General features: G+C 47.5%; 6 protein-coding genes across 6 annotated transcripts; 3 read left to right on the top strand and 3 right to left on the bottom strand.

The window, feature by feature from the left end:
- Positions 1–265: 265 nt before the first annotated feature.
- BJ212DRAFT_1269254 (transport protein Avl9-domain-containing protein) lies at positions 266–2,976 on the top strand (the record flags this gene model as incomplete). Its single annotated transcript, XM_041330803.1, has 15 exons — positions 266–331; positions 384–482; positions 536–606; positions 663–779; positions 831–872; positions 922–1,017; positions 1,128–1,197; positions 1,245–1,314; positions 1,365–1,507; positions 1,557–1,682; positions 1,735–1,880; positions 1,931–1,964; positions 2,012–2,105; positions 2,160–2,280; positions 2,334–2,976. 15 exons carry the CDS (start codon positions 266–268, stop codon positions 2,974–2,976), a joined length of 1,938 nt encoding a protein of 645 aa, XP_041194333.1.
- A 602-nt stretch (positions 2,977–3,578) lies between these two features.
- BJ212DRAFT_1345661 (uncharacterized protein) lies at positions 3,579–3,993 on the bottom strand (the record flags this gene model as incomplete). The annotated part of the gene is made up of 2 exons (XM_041335312.1): positions 3,579–3,794; positions 3,862–3,993. A coding segment is annotated over one exon (216 nt), but the record flags the coding sequence as incomplete, so codon positions are not given.
- Positions 3,994–5,164: 1,171 nt separating this feature from the next.
- Positions 5,165–6,964, top strand: BJ212DRAFT_1345657 (kinase-like domain-containing protein). The gene is made up of 6 exons (XM_041335311.1): positions 5,165–5,717; positions 5,771–6,047; positions 6,105–6,229; positions 6,286–6,479; positions 6,508–6,688; positions 6,739–6,964. Exons 1-6 carry the CDS (start codon positions 5,280–5,282, stop codon positions 6,805–6,807), a joined length of 1,284 nt encoding a protein of 427 aa, XP_041194331.1. The 5' UTR covers positions 5,165–5,279; the 3' UTR covers positions 6,808–6,964.
- A 1,213-nt stretch (positions 6,965–8,177) lies between these two features.
- Positions 8,178–10,271, bottom strand: BJ212DRAFT_1446354 (uncharacterized protein; the record flags this gene model as incomplete). Its single annotated transcript, XM_041338233.1, has 10 exons — positions 8,178–8,316; positions 8,364–8,790; positions 8,840–9,221; positions 9,354–9,375; positions 9,426–9,571; positions 9,629–9,681; positions 9,732–9,811; positions 9,862–9,947; positions 10,040–10,108; positions 10,182–10,271. The coding sequence occupies 10 exons, from the start codon at positions 10,269–10,271 to the stop codon at positions 8,178–8,180; spliced, it is 1,494 nt and encodes a 497-aa protein (XP_041194330.1).
- Positions 10,272–10,709: 438 nt separating this feature from the next.
- BJ212DRAFT_1568073 (uncharacterized protein) lies at positions 10,710–14,211 on the bottom strand. The gene is given in 15 exon segments (XM_041341999.1): positions 10,710–11,163; positions 11,217–11,357; positions 11,415–11,450; positions 11,510–11,790; positions 11,848–11,909; positions 11,973–12,397; positions 12,447–12,481; positions 12,527–12,704; positions 12,724–12,768; positions 12,824–12,932; positions 12,985–12,998; positions 13,053–13,240; positions 13,292–13,708; positions 13,764–13,959; positions 14,016–14,211. The coding sequence occupies 15 exon segments, from the start codon at positions 14,148–14,150 to the stop codon at positions 11,080–11,082; spliced, it is 2,346 nt and encodes a 781-aa protein (XP_041194329.1). The 5' UTR covers positions 14,151–14,211; the 3' UTR covers positions 10,710–11,079.
- Positions 14,212–14,311: 100 nt separating this feature from the next.
- On the top strand, positions 14,312–16,717 carry BJ212DRAFT_1345622 (carbohydrate-binding module family 48 protein). Its single transcript, XM_041335310.1, has 3 exons — positions 14,312–15,258; positions 15,310–16,183; positions 16,238–16,717. Exons 1-3 carry the CDS (start codon positions 14,402–14,404, stop codon positions 16,268–16,270), a joined length of 1,764 nt encoding a protein of 587 aa, XP_041194328.1. The 5' UTR covers positions 14,312–14,401; the 3' UTR covers positions 16,271–16,717.
- Positions 16,718–18,607: the final 1,890 nt, after the last annotated feature.

Below are 18,607 nucleotides of genomic sequence, written 5' to 3'. Positions count from 1 at the left end.
TGATAGACGTGGATCACAGAATGACTCTCTAGAGATTGATTTCAACTCAGAAACGGACGATGTAAGCGACTCCTTTAGCGAGAGGAACGCTCAGCGTGCTAGTTCGATTACATCTGCGGCTCCTTCTGCAGCTCTGTTTGACGAACCGAAATACAACACGCCATATGCTGTGACTTATCCGCCAACTCCTTCATCAGCTGCAACGGACACAGATTCATTCACTTCTGCAGCTTCTTCATATTCGAAGAAAGCACGACCGGAGTCTATGTTGCTACAACCCCCGGAAGGCCCATTAGTCTTGGGCATTGCACTTGTAGACTTCAACCACCTGGTATGATGATTGAACATACCTGCATTACTTTGGAAGCTCATGTATAATTCAGGTTGGTCCGAAGATTGAATTCTGCCATGGCGACATTTTCCAAGATGAAGAGATTGTCAAGATACTTCCCTTCCTGGCTCTTCCAGACGGCGCACATCTGGTAAGCACAACGAAGTGTGTGCAAAACTTGCTCTCATGAACAACCTTATGCAGTCTCTAGAAGATTATTCTTACTTTCATCTTGTTCCAAATACTCCAATACCTACCACGATTTTTGGCATCTCGTGCGGATTATTCTAAATCGTTATATGCGCGTCGGACCCTAACTTTTGGTCTACAGATGCAACCGCCAAATACCAGCCTCAGTATTACTTGTGAAAGATGTAGATGTGACTCGGTCAATCGTTCAAAAGGCTGTCGTGGTCTTGGCATCGAAGCCAGTCTTTGGCCCCATTCGGTTGGTCTGTAACCCCGCGCACATACCTTTGACTACTACACGACTTGTTAGGGATCGCTTGGGTGTCGTTACACGCGCGCTGTTCGAGCAACGGTGAGTTTGAATGTCACTTGACGAGCCAATTCTAACGTTGCTTCATAAGCGACTTCTCGGATACTAGTATTCTGGTAGATTTCGGCGCGTCGCTGGAAATCTCTCTTCGCACACAGCTAACGGAAAGCGGATTGTATATTGGTGTGTCAGGAAGCTCATCGAGACGATGTGGCATATCTGATCACCTTGCATTTATGCAGGCACGAGCATGTAAGTTGCGCAGTACTGACCATCCTGAGAAGCTGACGTAGCTAGCCGGGAGTTTGTCCACACCTTTCGCCATCGCACGCTTATTCTATTGAAAGCCCTCATGTGTCAGAAAAAGGTCTGTTATAAACATCGAATATACAGTCTTTATTAAATATAGCCTAGATTATGTTCTTTGGTCACCCAGTGGAACGATTATGTGCTTACCAGTACTCCCTCATATCATTGATCCCTGGTAATGACTCATATGTTCTCTCTTTTCCTGACCCTCAAATTTATATTCAGGCTTATTGCAAACGCTGGAGGATTCCGGATCCCCTCCTCTCGCTGCACGTGCACCCACACTTTCGTGTCCACAGTCGTTACGAACATCAGATCGCAAAAGTATGATGGCATATATGGGTCTGCCGCTAGATATTTTCGGCAAGGTATGCTCTGCTTTGCACAATAGCGTACAAAGCTGACCATGCGGTTTAGGATGCGTTCTTCCAACCGTACTTGCCCTTGCAGCAGTTGGACCTTCTAAAGGATTCACAAGGCTGGCTATGCGGGAGCACGAATACCATCGTGACTCAACAAAAGGAGATTGAGTTGCTTATCAATGTTGGTCTTCAGATGCCATCGACGCAACTCGAAGCTCACCTTTGATTCGCAGACGGAAACAGCCACACTAGAGTTTCGAAATCATAGGTTGGAACGGCTAATGGGCCTGACAGCGGCCGACCGAAAATGGATGGATGAGATTGTTCGAGACGTCAATGATGCTTGGGATGATGCAGATCCAATGAAGCCTACCATGCAGTCTGTTACCTTGCGGAATTGCCCGGTTCCAGATCTAATATGTTTGACAGCTTCAAAGGCAGTGATGATTACCTGCGAGCCAAGGTTGGGCTAGCTTATGTGTCAGATGCGCTTTGACTTATGTTTTACAGTTCGAAGAGTACGTTTCCGCTGCACTTGCATCTGTTCGATATCGAGAGTTCCTTGCAAAAGGGAAAGTGAATAATGTGATCATTACTGGAACAGGTAAGTCTTGAGTGTGTACAACTACAATCAACACTTACAACATTCGTGCAGGAGGAGATGATAACTCGATCGACGACTTCAACCCACTTTGGATCGCCGAGTTCACCAAGACGAATGCATATGATGTGTGGCAGAGGTCTACAGACCCTATGCTCTTCGACATTGTCGAACCACGGTTGGACAACTTGTTCCAACAATTCTCTCAAACGCTTAGTTTTACTCTAACAGTCACCCGTGCAACGAGAAGCCCTCTGTCGTTGGAGACATTGGAATACGGTTGTCCGAAGGACTTCAAGAACTGAAACTGGAGCAACAACTAGCTCCGACCCGAGACGCCATCTCACGCACTATCACCGCTAGCTCAACGAACTTCTTTAAAGCGGTCGAAGGCGTCCGTGGGCGATGGCAGCAGCAGCGCACAACCAGCTCTGTTTCGTTCAACTCCGATCTTGCGAGCAGCGTGTGTGAGACCCCAGTGACGGTCTCTCAATCAGAAACAGTACTGTCTTCGTCCCCCGCTTTTGAGGGGAGCAAGCCTACTTCTGATATCAGCAGACAGACGTCGAGAGATTCCGTATTAGGTATGCCTACACGGCCCGTAAGTGTCGCGCAAGCCGCGTCGGATGCGAAGGCAGCATTGGGAAACTGGGGTGCAGGTATACAGTCTTTCTGGTCCGGTCGTGCTTCGCGATTTTCCATGTCTCGCTCGAGTGTAGCATCCACAGATTCATCATCAAACTCGGGCACAGTACAACTTCCAACATCACCAATATCACCGCGCCCGAGTGTGGGTACGGTGGAGGAGGAATCGGAACATGATTTAGATCACAAGGGATATGAGTCGCAAGAGCCAAGTGGGATCGCTCTTTGAACTGGTTTTGGACCTCGTCACACATAGACCTATGTACTTTATTGCATCGCAGATACGGTATTTGTAATTGACATGAAGCAAAGACGCAATCATGTATCATGAGCCTAACTTGACTATGAAGATAGCAGGTCCTATCTTTCGAGTGCGTGAGGATAGCATTTAGGCGCTCCTCGTGTGGTCAGATCATCACTGTCGGCTGTATTTTAACATGCACATCGAACGAGAAAATGTCGAGCTTTATCCTGCCTAGTCCCGACGATGTGATACCTGGCTTAGTGCCTGGGAACCACGAATTTGATGAAAAGGGTGTTTGAAGAGGAGTTGACCGTACTTCAAGAGCATCTTACAGAGCTTGTGGTGGACGGAACGATGACGGGTCCGTTGTAACAATGCCTTGAAAGCGGGTGTCTCCGATCCAGAGTGTGACAACATTAGTAGACGAACATTCATATGTAGCTACTGCTCTCAAAAACCCGTGTTCGGAGAGTGCGGCCACTACGTCATTGCTTGTCCTTGTGGTCCGACATCGAAGACTTCATCCAGTCGTACATTTTGTGCATGATTCTGTGAGAAGAAAGTTGCAGCAAGTCTTTTGGTTGCTTTCATCTCCTCAGCAATGGTGAACGCCATTGACGTTTTTCCAACACCAGTAAGACCGTTGAGTCAAGCATTTGTCCGATCATGTTGGGGACTTGTCTTAGGCTCCCGAGAATCACAACACGTGTGCTCTCCATGCATCGCGAGAGGGGATGGCGACATTCAGCATCAAAAATGCCGCTGTAGTCTACGACGCCGCATAGACTCTGCCATGGAGTCTTCTATGAGCGATGGGCTTGAAGGTTAACTTAGTGCGAGTCAGGATTGGTGTACTGTGGAGACACTTACTGAAATACATTGTGAAGGAGTTTGAGAGGGTGCCAAGCGGGACTCTTTGGTTGATCACCGAGCTCGGGTGGTGCCCTGAGCCTATCAATTGCACCATGTGCATTGGAAAATACCGGCTTGACAGTATTTGTGTTTGGTTGCTTTCCGTCTCAAGTTGCTCACACGGATCTTCACTGCATCCGCCCAAGAATATTCCTGAATGATCTTGCAAGGGGTTGTTATCAGCAGTGTCGGCAGGCGATAGTCTGGGAGAGTTGGAGCAACCCATTAACTTTCTTTAATCAAATCTTAACTAATGTCGAAGGCGGTTCACTCCAGCGTATGCACAAATATTGTCTACAGTACGCAGACCAGGCACCAGTTAGGTAGAGATGAAAATACAGTGCCTAAAGTCCACCCAATTAGCTGCATGACCATCGATCAAGTGAGGCAAGTACCTTCGATGTGAAACCTGTAGAGCGCGCACCAAATGCGTTGGGATACAGAGAAACTAACCGATCCAGACAAAGGCCCAAGGGTCGTGCAGGGTTCAAACGACGCGCGAGAACGGGGTTCACAACGCAGCCCAGAACCAGATTTGCATCACGCGTTGTCATGACTGAGCGTAAAAATATACCTGAACAGTGAATGATGCCAGACAAGAGAGTCGGACCTACTAGTAATAGACGCGTGTGGTGGTATCGCATACGTTGGGACATTGTTATGGGCGCTCAGCAACGTTCTGACATGTGTTACGTGGTAGCCAGATGATGGTCTCTATAAGGAATGCCCCTGTAAGCTGTGGGTGCGGAAGTCCTATTATCAGCGCATGAGAAAAAGTAGGCTGCATGCTTGCGACAACACTGCTTTGTATCATGGAGACAAGCGATGACTGGGGGCCGACTTGCGCGTCTGCTCCATCTGAAGAAAAAGCCAAGCTGGTGGCAAAAGACGCGCCACTCGTTCCATAGATCCGCCGGATTGCATAGCCTGCTGTTGCACGCTTGGTTTATATGTGATGGATTCATATCAGTACACGCCGTTCGAGGACACTCACAATAAGAAGTAAACCATGATGAGACTCTGGCGTGTCTACGCAAACTGCCAACCGTGTGACCACAACGTTGAAAGGGCTTTTGCAACCAAGGTACTGTGATGGTATTGTGATTATTGAATGGTCTCCAGCCAGAACCCATCGAGTGATAAAGCCAAGGTTTGCAATAGTAGGTCACGGTACGACGGATGACATCGAGGCGGTCCACTGACAATTTGAATGATTGATGTAAAATGTACATGTGGCTTATGTAATCTATACGAGCTTCTAATTCTAATGTGTCGACTCGGAGTTTCGAACGTTCTGAACAACTGAAGCAAAGTATTACTTGTGCTCAGCCTTGCAAGAGTTGCGGAGGCTGGCCTTGTTGATCAAGAGTTGATACATGGCTACACCAATCCGCAAGAAGCGCAACTTCAAGGCTTTGCAGCTCGATGTGCCCGCGAAACCAAAGGAACCAGAGCCAGTCCCCACAAGGGCTGCTCCCGCGACTACAGCGCCGAAGGGCAAGAAACGACCCCCGCCCATGACTCTCAACGCTCCAAAATTGGGAGTATCTAGCGCCGTTCAGGATCCAGACGGAAATCTTGCGAATGCAGCAGGCGCGCCTACTTCCACTATTCCCTCAGCTTCCGCAAATACGCGGAGAAATACATACCACACTACCCTTTCCAACACGCTAGCAAACCTTGATATGAATGCCGAGACGCGTTACGATCTTCGTAATGAAGATCTGAAAGACCTTCAGGAGCTTGGCCAAGGCAACGGCGGAAGCGTCAAAAAGGTAGAACATACACCCACTAACACTATTATGGCCAAGAAGGCAAGTATTTTAATGTGTTAGATCTATATGTCTTTTTTAACTGTTGCTTCTAGATTGTTCTCATTGACGCGAAGCCTTCTGTGCGGAAGCAGATTCTCCGCGAACTTCACATTATGCATGATTGCCATTCGCCATATATCATTTCATTCTACGGCGCATTTCTTTCCGATCCAAATATCTGCATTTGCATGGAGTTCATGGACAAGGGTTCTCTTGACGGAATTTACAAGAAAATCGGTGCCATCGACATCGAGGTCGTCTCCAAGGTTGCGTTGGCTGTGCTCGAGGGCTTGACTTATCTATACGACGTACACCGAATCATTCATCGTGGTGAGCTTAAACACGGACAGCTTTGTTTTTTTTCGTTGAGGTTGATGGTCGTGCCAGATATCAAGCCGTCGAATATCTTGTGCAACTCACAAGGTCAAATCAAGATATGCGACTTCGGTGTTTCCGGTGAACTCATAAATTCTATCGCCGATACCTTCGTAGGGACCTCAACCTATATGAGTGTGCGTCTGTATTTCTTGCGTCTTCTTTACCAAATCTATAAGATTATCCCAAACAGCCCGAGCGGATACAGGGCGCACAATACACCGTCAAGTCCGATGTGTGGTCTTTGGGCATTTCTCTCATAGAACTTGCCCTGGGACGGTTCCCCTTCGCCGATTCAGATCCGGATGACTCTGATCTTTCCGACTTCGAAGGTACCTTGTCGCCCGGTTCCATCGGACTTCCACCGAAGAAAGAGAAAGATAAGACGTCAAAGAAGGACAAGCGGAAGAGCAAGGGCTGTCAGCCTACAGGGAGGTGGAATGATGATGAGCATATTGGAACTGCTCCAGCATATCGTTAATGAACCTGCCCCGCGACTGACACCAGAAGGGCGTTTCCCTCAGGAAGCAGAAGACTTCGTCGATAGCTGTCTGCTCAAGGACCCTGATGCGCGAAACACGCCCAAGGATCTTTTGGTATTCCCTTCTTATTTGTTGCATCTGTCGTCTTTCTGACTGTCACCCAGAAACATCCTTGGATAGACAGTGCTAGAGCATCAAGGTTCGATCTTGAGGTTTGGGCGAACACATTTTAAATTTGTTGTGTGGTTGCCCTTGTATATCTCATATACCCCTTATCCGCCCTCTCACGTCATCTTAATTCATGCCTGCTGTCATTGTTCTGATTGCACATTCATCCTCGCGCGCGGTCTGTATTATAGAAAAATACGGAATAATATTCCTTCAGATAACCTGATGATTGGAATCATATTTCATCTATTTTGCGCCCAGGTACGTGCTCTGATGTGATGTTTCATCGCTCACATGTCCAGTTGTGCGATGCTTCTTTCCCACACTGCTTCCTATGCCAGCGACTCCGTCAGTCATAACAGCACCAATATTCCACTGTCTTGTTCCCATTTTTGGTGCACGATCGGCGAGTTTCAAAGTGTCCTGAACACTGCTTGCCACATCCTGCCCAAGTACCATTGCACCAGACAGTGTCGCTCGTCAGTGAGCCAGGGGTGGCTCGTGTGCTCAGAGGACTGACGACTGTTAATGCTAGGAGACAGATCGTCAAGAGATTCATCTAGGTCATCGGCATCATAAGCTGGTTCCACAGATTAGTGACTAACCCTTACCGTTGAAAATCGCCTATAACTAGTGTCAAGTTAAATCACGGGTCTATCGTTCGCCAGTGCCAGCGCTTACAGTTTGCCCGTCGTATTTGATATAAGTAGCTGCTGCTTATAATAAACCTGAAAACAGCATTTGCGCCAGAACCATTCAAGAGAAGAATGGAAGCTCTTTTGACAGTCCAATCACCATGCCCGCTGAGACTGAGTGACTTCTAGTTTCGGGCCGATTGTAGCATCACTATATAGGATGCCTTCTTGAAATAAAGTTTACATTGCAGTGATTCTACTGTGGAGATTCAATTGGAGGCAGCGTACACCATGTACCATGAGGCTCCCCACATGCTAAACATTACGGTACACCTTACTTCCTCTGCATGGTTACACTGGAATTCATGAGGGGCTCCGGATCTGGATTGACTCGGAAACCTCTTTTAAAGTTGTAGTGGCGTCCGGTACATATAACCCTGGAAGCCGCATGCATCGCGGCCGGACAACAGTTGCAAACGAAGATATCCAATCGGTCAAACGTTGGTCAAACGTGCGATGACTCCACGATCGAAAGCCGGCACAACTAGAGGCGATTACAGCATCTCCTGAGACTCGCAGAATGCACGGTCGAAACACAAAATTGGTGCCGAGGTGATCATATGCATTATTATAATCATAAAGCGAGTTGTAAACAAGTCCGACGGAGGTCTCGGAATATTACAAGATATTACTCACGCAAGCTGCGTAACGCTAGTAGTATCCTTCAGGGCGTTATAGGCTCAAAAGATTTATATCGTGGATGGGCATCAGTACGGGTCGTAGGGGTCCGGTCGTCGTCATCACACAAAAACCACTTGATCGTGTCGGTATATCGCTCTTGGTTCATACTTCAAGGGTGTATAGTCCATCCGCTCCTTGACGGATGAATGAAATTTGGGATGCTGGTAGGGAATAGCGCGACCTTTGCCCAGATGGAACCTGCCGTCGATGGTTAAATAAGTTCCTCGCAGCGACAAACAGCTCACCTCCATTTCTTGTGCCACTTGCCATGCGCATCTTGCCATGCGGATGGAAGGGGCAGGATTTCAAGAAGCCACCAAGCCTTCTGGAGCTGCAGCTCGTCGAACAAAGGAGCTAGAGCATCGCAAGTTTGGGGATTTGGGGGTGAGGGTGTGGCGGGGGGATCAGTGGGAGGGCTAGAAGGGGCGGCTAAGGGTACTTCTGCGAAAGGCGAAACAGCATCGATAGGTTGTGATTTGCTGGTCGGATCCTCAGTAGTAGGAGGCGTCTGCGAAACAGGAAAGCTCGATAATGGCATGCCGATACGCTCAAGAGCTTCTTCATCAAAAGTGATGCCACAGTTAGACAGGATGACCTGCTCAACCATCCAGCGAAGAGTGACTTGCGCCAATGAGACCTTGACAGAGTTCTCAACATTTCCGCCACCTATGTCTGCTCATGCCGTGTTCAAAGAGAATTAGCAAAACTTGTGGATGCTTACCACTATGACATCCCGGGAACCAGACTTCCATAACATCTGATGGCGGTGTCGGGTCTATGTCAGGAATATCAAGTATTTCCACACTTGTCTGACCCTTGACGACGATAGTTTCCCTAACACTCTCAGCGACAATTTTGCTCCGCTGGCGCAAGATCGTCTTAGCAAAACCACGTTTCAGCCCTTGAAACTTCAGCTTCCTCGCAAACTTCTTCGCACGTTTCTCAGCTTGAGGGAGCTTATTCCGCTGTGAACCAATTTCATCGGAAACATTGTCTTCCAAAACTGCAACAATTTCAGATAATCTTGACAACTCGAGGTATTCCGGATCAGGTGTATTTGTATGGGGCCGATGGTAAAGTGCTGGCAGAAATTTAACGCGGTGCTATTGAAGAGAGTCAGCACCAAGTTAAGTGGGTAACGTGCTTAATAGACCTCGTCGAGAGCCAAAGCGTGTCGAAATGTCTTGATCAGGGTATTAGAGTCTGTGAATGGCAGGATTCCGGCTCCAGAGCACCCCAGTGCTTTGTACAGTGTCCCTAAAAATTGAAAAGTTAGTTGTGAGTGGCCGGATATAGGAATAACTTACCAGACTCCCACGAACTCTACCTTGACGTCACGCGAAAACGTCTGCTTAAATCCTGCAGCAAGCGCATCTGCTTGTACACCAGTCTGCTTATATGCACTGTAGGCAAAGCCAACTTGTTGGATGTCGGATTTTGGAAGCAGCCCAACCTGTGACGGAGTCTTACTAAGGGAAGTAGCCTACATCTTTGATCAACGACAGCTGACCTTGTGCAACATTCCCGCTAACGCACGTGCGGTATATGCTCCTCGAGAAAAGCCTGCCTTGAGTTCAGTAAAATCCCACGTACTTCCAAAGTGAACGTCTCACCGAAAAGACAAATCTTATCACCAGGCCGGTAGTTATCCATCAAGAACCTGTAACCTTCCATGACATGGGCATCCAAGTACCTGCATATACTCAGGCAACGTCGACCTTCATTTCAGCCTACCGTACGCACCATGCAAATGCCTCATCCAAGATCTTCGCGAGCCAAATGAACATGGGTGACACCACTCCAGGAGAAAAATACGTTCCAACACCAGCCTGTAAAATAAGAGTAGATTTGAGTCACCTTGCTACTACAACGCAACTCGCGATCGCATAGTAGAGTTGCCGGAGTCTATCTAGGCACGTACCTGGTAATAGCAGATTTGGCTATCTGTATCTTTCTTTAACAATGAGACGAATTTGACGACATTCGTATTCTAACGGAATGATGTATGAGTGGCATTAGTCTCTGTATTCGCGGTCTGCGTGTATGATTTTTCGGGGCCTCACCATCGCATCGTAAAGCCCTGCGGTACCGTCAAAGCTTGCAACTAGGACCTTTGGCTTTCTCGATAGTTCGCTTGCGTCAGCGTCTGACATGGTATTGAGCAGTCACAAACGAGAGAGTCGGAATATGCGTTCTATGGGGGTGGGGCGATGTGGTCGCTCACGGTTGAGGAATGCTCTACCAAAACCCGCGTGGGGTATTCTTAGCTCGGAGGGGAACGTGAATTCTGCACTAGAACGAGACAAGATGGCTGAATTTATGTAACCTCTCGGAGGGCACAGCTGCACCAATCTGGTATTCGGTGTTTGTCTGGTCGGATAGTCCTAGTTGAAATGGCATGCAGGAGGCTCTGACATCATCATATCGAATTGCTTGCGATCCACAGCTGCCCACAGCTTAACCCGCGGCTCGTGATATACCAGGTAGGAAGATCGACAGTAATTGATAGACACATGACATCGGCGCAGGCCGGCACAGCAAGGTTGCATTTCCCACTCCGCCAGGCTTCGAACTCCGGGATGTTTGTTCCACTCTTACAAGACGCAACAGCCACGATGTTCCCTCGAATCTCATTATGATAATCCATATATCAGTAGTTGCAGTAGTTGCAGGTGCGACCCAATTCTGGCCCTTTCTGCCCCGTATGACACTTCTGTTTCACAACCCGGCTCACGTACACAGACAAATTCGGCTCACTGGGAGGCGCTGGTATCAACTTTTCCTTGGTCTTAGAACCTACAGTTCTTTTCGTCAGATGATCAGCCCCAGATTAGCCACGGCGGAACTATGTCAATATGCCATATCTGGAACTTTGAGAAGGCACAGTTACACTTGTCTAAGAGAAAACGGGATATACTTCTAATGCTACTATCGCCGAATGATGCCAGATCGAGCTCTTGATTATGTAGAGTGCGACCTAATCATCGCAAGCTCATCAAGTAGCGTGCGGTGCCGATATGCTAGTCGAAGATTTGGCACGTTTGTCTGCCATTGGTGAGTACATAAATAACTCGAGCACATGGGAACAGCTCGTGTACCTTATGGATATCATTGCCTGCAGCGCCTGGTAGATACCACTCTTGACCGAGCCAGTGCCTTTTGATCTCCATCTCAAAGCCACTTTGGATCACAGAGTTGCGAGCGAGCTCAGCTAGTGAGCTTTGAGGAAGCTTGTAGATCTGTCATGGAAGTCAGTCACTAGTAAATGCTAAATTGGTGATTGGTAAACATCTTACATGAGCTGCGACACTGTATTCTTCTAGTAGTGGTTCCTGTTACCGCGGTGTCCGAGTGAGTGAATAACAACGATGTATCAGAGTCAGGTGCTTGCCTTTGTAAAATGGAATTGCAATGGGTCATCGGTGCTTAAACTCACATTCAACCCGACTTTGAAAAAGTCAGGAAGCGGGTTGCGCTCATAGGTCAAGAACAGCGCATTGTTGCTTAATGGACTCATAGCTAGCCCAATTTGTTTCAGGTAGAATAAGTACTGCAACGCGGGGACCTTGCGAAGCAGAATCCCATGTGAAATCGAGTGAGATGTAAGAAAGGCCGCGGTCAGGTGATCCGTGTCTCCTGCTTCACCGGCGTGAGGTCGGAATACGAACGTGTCTGCGTGGCAGTCAATTTCACTGGGAACTCAAAGACAATTACAGAAAGGAAACTCACTGAACCCTCGTGCTTTTCGCCAGTGATTCAAGCTGGCCATATTTGCATACATGTAGTACATCCTGTGATTGTGATTATCCGATATTCAATTGACGAATAACAAATGCAGATAAGTCCGCACTCACCAATAAGAAAATGGAGGATTCTGCTTGGAGTCCCAGAGCCGAGGAAAAGGGAATTTGCGGTGGAATCGACGTTCCGCCTTAGATTCGTCATCCACGCTGTCGAAACCGACAACACGTTGTAAAAATACATGAAGTTCAGGATGCGACTTTGGGTCCTTCGTGACCTCAAAGAGTGGGCGGAAGACATCTACAATCACAGTACATTGTCGAGATGGACTGAAATTATGGGACAAGAAGAACTTACTAATGACAATTTCTTCAAATGTGTCGAGTGCACCAGTCTCCTTGTACACTTGATACAATCGAGGAACTTGAATGAGCCAGCGAACGTTGTGTGAGATCACATCATTGTTGATGATCCATTTCGCAAGCTTGTCCCACTCATCCACAGATCTACCGTAAACACTGACGCGCCATTCGCAGTTCTAAAGATATGGTAAATATGCCGAGGGTCACAGGTAGGGACATTCGTACCTGGTATTTACTTTGCTCCACGTCATTCATGACCTCTGTGACATGTCAGACTGATGCAGGGAGAATATCATGAAGCATACCTCTGGTGATCTCAGCGAAGTATCTACCATCTATCTTATTATCTATTTTCAGGAAAATTTCTCTCAGCCTGGACTCGCCGATCGGATTATACTTCAGATTAAATTGATCGAACCGATGGAAGGAATCTTGGTGGGCGTGCATGTCGAGCGTATTGATAGATAGATCGTATGCGCTCAGCTTGAGCGACTGAAACTACTTGTTCCAGCGTCAAGTCTGTCCCATCACGGAAGATAACGACATCCTGAAGTGGCGAAATGTCTGAGTAGTTGATATATCACAGGTGAATTCATACAAACATGAGGGCTGCGTTTCATCTTGGACTTAATAAACCGCAAGAGGTGTTTCTGGTTCATGCAACTTGCTAGATGGACATGCGTGTCCACCTTTCGCACATTGTAAAAGTCCCTTAAATCATTTAAATCAGCCCGTCACCTTGTGCGTACAGTGGGGGAAGCACCTGTGCGGCACGCTCTGCAGACGAATACTTCATAAACATTGGGACGGATCTCGATAGTCTTCACGCACCTTCATGTCAGCTAATTCTTGAAACTCGTTCAAGAGACTGTACATCTCGAACTTACTCGCCAGATACTTGAGCCTACGATATGCCATACTTTTTGCCGGACCATCGGAGATAACGCTGAGGACATAGTCTAGATCAACGAAGTACTCTCTGATAGTGGGTATATCGAAAAGTGGTTTCTTGTTTTCTGCTGGGAACAGGATTGGATCAAATTCCTCTGGTAGAAAGGGAGCAGAATTACCATCAGCGTTCGTGTATACTTGATATACGCCTTTGTCATCTATTTCAAACTCCCACTCATGATTACCGGGTATTTGGCATTGAGAGAAATCGAATTGGTCGTCAGGTGTAACACGACCATCTGCGCTAATGATCGTTTCTTTCGCAGCAAATTGCCAGTGGGGTGGAGGAGGCTTCGGATATATGACCCAGGGCTCATGAGGGCTGTTTGGGGATGCAGCTAAAGATTGGTTAACATCGGGCTTGACCCCAGAAACGTCAGCCAGGCCCTCGGCCACGCCATGAAAGACGCCGTCGTGGTCTCTGGGGTTATCTCCCAGCCTCTGTAAAGATTTCGTGATATATTTATCGCGAAGCTCAAGGCATTTCTGAAAACATCGAACAACGCGTGCAAGCTCCGGGGTGATTATGGTATCCACTGTAGAGACATATAACCTGAGGGGTCAGATTAGACACGTCAAATGAAGACGAACTGTGGCGCTGAGCATCGGGAATCTGTTCTTTATCTTCGTCGTCAGAGAAAGGTGACGGATGTAACTCTTCAGTCGCTTGGATTTGAGGGGCCTCACGGATGGAAGACAACGTGAAACTGGTAGATAGTGTTGTACTATCAGCCTGAGGATGCGCAACGTCGGAAATGTGGCGCTGTGCCCATCTTTGTTCCTCCATCTGATCATTCAAAATATAAGAGTCCAATACATGTCTGTCGGAAAATACTATCTCACTTGTTGGAGGCTCTTTTCATCAGTATAACCATAAAATCCGTCTCTGGTTTCGGGGATGGTCAAGGAAGAGCTCGATTCGACAACAACATTTGATGCTGGGGTGAGCGGCAAGGTAGGAGATGCATCTCCACTCATGTTTGGAGTCTTCGGTAAGAATTTCGGATGTGGTGAATCGACAGTGATGGTCTTAAAGTACCTGCAATGAATCATTTGAAGCTATTTATATATATTGTTGTTATTATTATTATTATTATTATTATCACCGGGACTTATCCTTTTGATAATAAACATTGTATCACCTCTTCTTGACACCATCGAGCTTAATTGTTGCGACAAGGACGAAAAGAACGTCGTCAACGGCGAATAACGACAGTCATCTTCGTGAGATGGGAAATACCGCATCAAACACCAATCAAAGCTCACGCTCACCTGTCCCGAGTAGAAGAATTGATTCATCTGCGCGTCGACAAGCTCCATCACATTCACCATCACCCAATCCCCATCAACCTCATCGCTCGTTACGGACAAAGAAAAAATCGCTCGAGCTTCCAGATCTTGCATCACTCTCCCTGACACCAGCAGCATCGTACCACAACTCTGGGAATTCATCCCCCTTATCACCTTACCGTCGACCACTGAGAACAACTTCCCCAATTCCAATTCCGATTCCTGCTTTTAACAATGGGACAATGAATAATGCTTCAAATACAGGCACTTCCCCTCGTGGACGTCGGCTGGATTTGAAAGGACCCGCAAACAGAGTTCCTGATACGGGAAACTACTCGGCAGAACTTCTCTTGGATCAACCTCCATCCACGCATATCCCTGTGCAACATAGCCATCGCCCGCGAGGGAGCCCTTACTTCAGAGGCGCGCCTTTGCAGTATAATTCCACTCATTCTTTCCCTTTGCGCGGTCAGTCTGCTCAGCCTCGTATGCAAGAGCTCTACGCCGAAAGTGAGATTGAGGTATCTGAACAACCTGATCCATCCGGTTTTGTCCAGGAGACCGTGCATTCAACCATCCCACTCGCCCTTCACAAAGCGGAGGAGGAGATAGTCAAATCGGCAAATGCTGAAACCGACGGGGAGAACGGCCAACTCATGAATCGGTCAAATCAATCACATGAGGAACCAAAAGAACCCGTCTCCGTGAAGATTACATGGAATGGTGGTGGGAAGAGCGTAGTCTTAGTTCGCGCCGGAGACGACAATTGGAAAGGTCGTCTGCCTATGGAGCCCGAGTACGTCATTTCTTTTGCAGCCTTCGCCCTATTATTAACAACATGTCCTAGCGATCCATCGAGCGACAAATCGTGGTCTGCATGGGTGCCACTCATGCCTGGTACTCATCATATTCGATTCATCGTCGATGAACAATGGCGGGTAGCAGATGACTTGCCGACTGCCGTTGATGATGAGGGTAGTCTTGCAAATTACGTCGCTGTTCCCATCTCCGGTTTGACTCCACCCCACGTGTCGTCTGTTGCCCCTGCTACACCGGGGCGCCACCCACACCCTTATGCGCACTCCTTCTGGTCAACAACAAGCTCTACGCACGGTTCCATTATGGATGCATCTTCAAGCGATCCAAAGGGTATACTTGCAAAGTGGACGGATGAAATCCCCGCAGGGCTTATGGCAGCTGCTCGGGAGGAAGAAGCCTATTTAGCGTATACAGCTGGTCCTGAGTACGACCAGACACCTTATCAACATGTCCCTACTCCCAACATTCCACCTGCCCCTGGACTGCCACGACATCTTGATAAACTGATACTGAATGCGAAACCCGGGCAATCTCCTGCAGGTAACAGGGGCAGGGAACGTGATCGGGAACGTGAACGCGAAAGGGAGCGCGAAAGCAAACGACGACAGGGACGATCCCTTTTGGGAATGACAAGCACCGTTGCTCGTGAGCTTCACAAGGAGGACAGGGGTACAGAACTAGAGGCTCCTGCAATTCCTATCACTACGGCAAGCGGCACGGATGTAACCAGCGTGCATCTGGCAGCCCCTGCGCATACTCGGTTAGGTCTTGATGGTCCTGGGCTCAGCGATGACGCTAGCGTTCTCCCTGTTCCATCTCATGTTGTCTTGCACCACTTGAGCACCAGTGCAATTCGCAATGGTGTCTTGGCCGTGGGTAATACCACACGATATCGCACGAAGGTTTACATTTTCGTATCATAGCATCCATCACGATTGCTGACCATGAAGCTACAGTATCTCACGACCATCTATTATAAACCTACATGACGACTTATCTTGCCTTTTCGGCTGGCACAGTTGCACTTGTGCGATCAGAAGATGTGGCACAACGATTCGACAAACTCTGGACCCTCGGCCTGCTATCTTTCGAAGGCCTCTTATGTCAAGGTATTGTCATTATACGCAGTCGTTGATCTATTTCCCCTATTTTTTTTCTTCTTTTCTTTTGCGAAGCTGGCTCTTTATATCTTCTACCAATCTTCTACTGATGACCGCCTGTACAACGTTCTATATTACCGCACCACGACCGACCAGACATACATGACGGACTGACTAGCTACGATCTCAACATATTAGAATACCCACCAAAATGTATCTTCCGTATGTCTGGAAAACTGTAAATACAGTTGGATTATCTACTGGACCTGACATTTTAAAGCAGCTGCCTCAGGATGTCTAATTATAATACTGCAGTATATTCCTCGTAAAAAATGCAAATTGACTTTATCACCAACTTCCGAAATAGTCCATGAATTTTGAAATTCTAAAACTGCTGTCTGCGATCGGGATCTTGTACGAAAATAAACCATTTCATATTAATATTCAAATCGCGGATTGTCACTGGCTAAACCTTCATTAAAGGACTCTCCAGGCCAATCCGGTTCTCCTAGAAATTCACCTATCGCACCAGGCTGCACTTTGCTCCAAAGGAAGTCATTGAACATAGGGGAACAGATATCAGTATCAGTATCAGCCGCTTAACGCTATCACAAATATCACAAATTATGTCGAGGAAGGAGGTGATTGCTTCTGGATTGCAAAATAAAATTCGCAGCATAGCAGGCATCCCCAACAGCAACATGCTTTACGCATTCATACCATCAATCTTGTAGTTGCTCTTTCCAATGTTGGCAATCGCCTTGGTTTCTACTCCCACCACGTTCGAAGAACTATGTCCTACATCTAAGAAGAGGGGTGTATTCTGACTTTCTCGTTGCTGTTGGAATGGGGCGGAGCTTGCTATCGGTGAATCTGAGATTCATTCCTGACTGTCTCCGATTTCGAAGACTATCAGGGACTCTGTAACCGGCTGATTCCTGCAAGTATCAATGTTCGGCTTGGATAAATCAAGCGTGCGCCCGCCCCCTGTACATCGGGACTGGGGTTTCGGCGATTTGAACGACCACGACAGCACATCCCCCGGAGGAGAGAGAGAAGGAATAGAAGGAGTATAGAGACACCCATTTATCATCTGAAGAAGGCCTAAATGTCCTCGCGCAAGCCGGGACCGCTATACAGCATAGACATCACATCACAAACAAAGATACATACAGAATGCGTACCTGGATATTGTAGGCAGTGTCCACCGTAGGGTTTGGCCCCAACTCATTGTCCGCTGGGAATAACCGAAGATCAAAAAAAAATGACAGCACACTAGTGGAGCTGCCTAATGTCCATTTTTTGCGTCGTTGTGCTGAGCATCTAAATGATTTTTACAAAGTCAAGAGTGCTCCTACTGGGCCAAGCATTCGAGTTCACGGCAATCGCCACTACTAGGTCACGGCACAGCCTTTTTGCCGGAGCCGCATCATGCAGGTTGATGCACTGTTGGCCGATTGTCAATACACTGACGTCATAGCAGGACGAATAATATTTTTTGGCCGCTACTCGTGATAACTAAATTGGTCCTTACTCACTATCGCGGGATTTTATGTGCAAGAGTACAAGAGCACACTTGGCTTCCTGGGACACAACCAATTAGTGTTCCGAAAGTCTCGCCCCCGAATCCCATTCACATGCTCAATGCTCGTCGGTGGCCGCCGGATGATTGTGTGAAAGTCATCCTTCTCTAATCAGGCTGCTTGATGATGGCTGCCTATTTCAGCAAAAAACAGGCATTGCTTTCGCTCGAAGCTTTGTTCTGCTTTTCGATGCAGCTGTAAGTCCATGTGGTTGGGATTGGCAGTTATCAAATATCTTACGTGTTGAATTACATGATCATAGCATTTATGACAGTCTATGTGCCTATGTTCGAATTACTAGAGGGCATTTGGAGCAAGCACGGTCCTTGTATGTCTCAATGCCATCACCAAAGAATCGATGATCGCGGAACAATACATGATAGTCGGAGTTTGAATTTGAAATAGTTATCCGGGTCCATTACCGAGATCTAAGTAGTCAGCGCTAACGTCAAGTGCATATTTATTTAATCTGCACGTACCATAACTGGTCTGACAGCCGCATCTGTACAGCCATAAGTGGTACGCATTGCAGCGATCTGTTGTGTCCCATGACTAACCTTTTCGTGACGATCATCTGATCTCATTAATGACATTATACTGATATCTCCAGTCACGGTAACTTCAGAGTCGCTGACTCTATGAA

Source organism: Suillus subaureus (assembly GCF_016647635.1).
Source record: "Suillus subaureus strain MN1 chromosome Unknown BJ212scaffold_11, whole genome shotgun sequence".
Classification (NCBI taxonomy): Eukaryota; Fungi; Basidiomycota; class Agaricomycetes; order Boletales; family Suillaceae; genus Suillus; species Suillus subaureus.
This window is presented reverse-complemented; position numbering and strand designations above follow the sequence as displayed.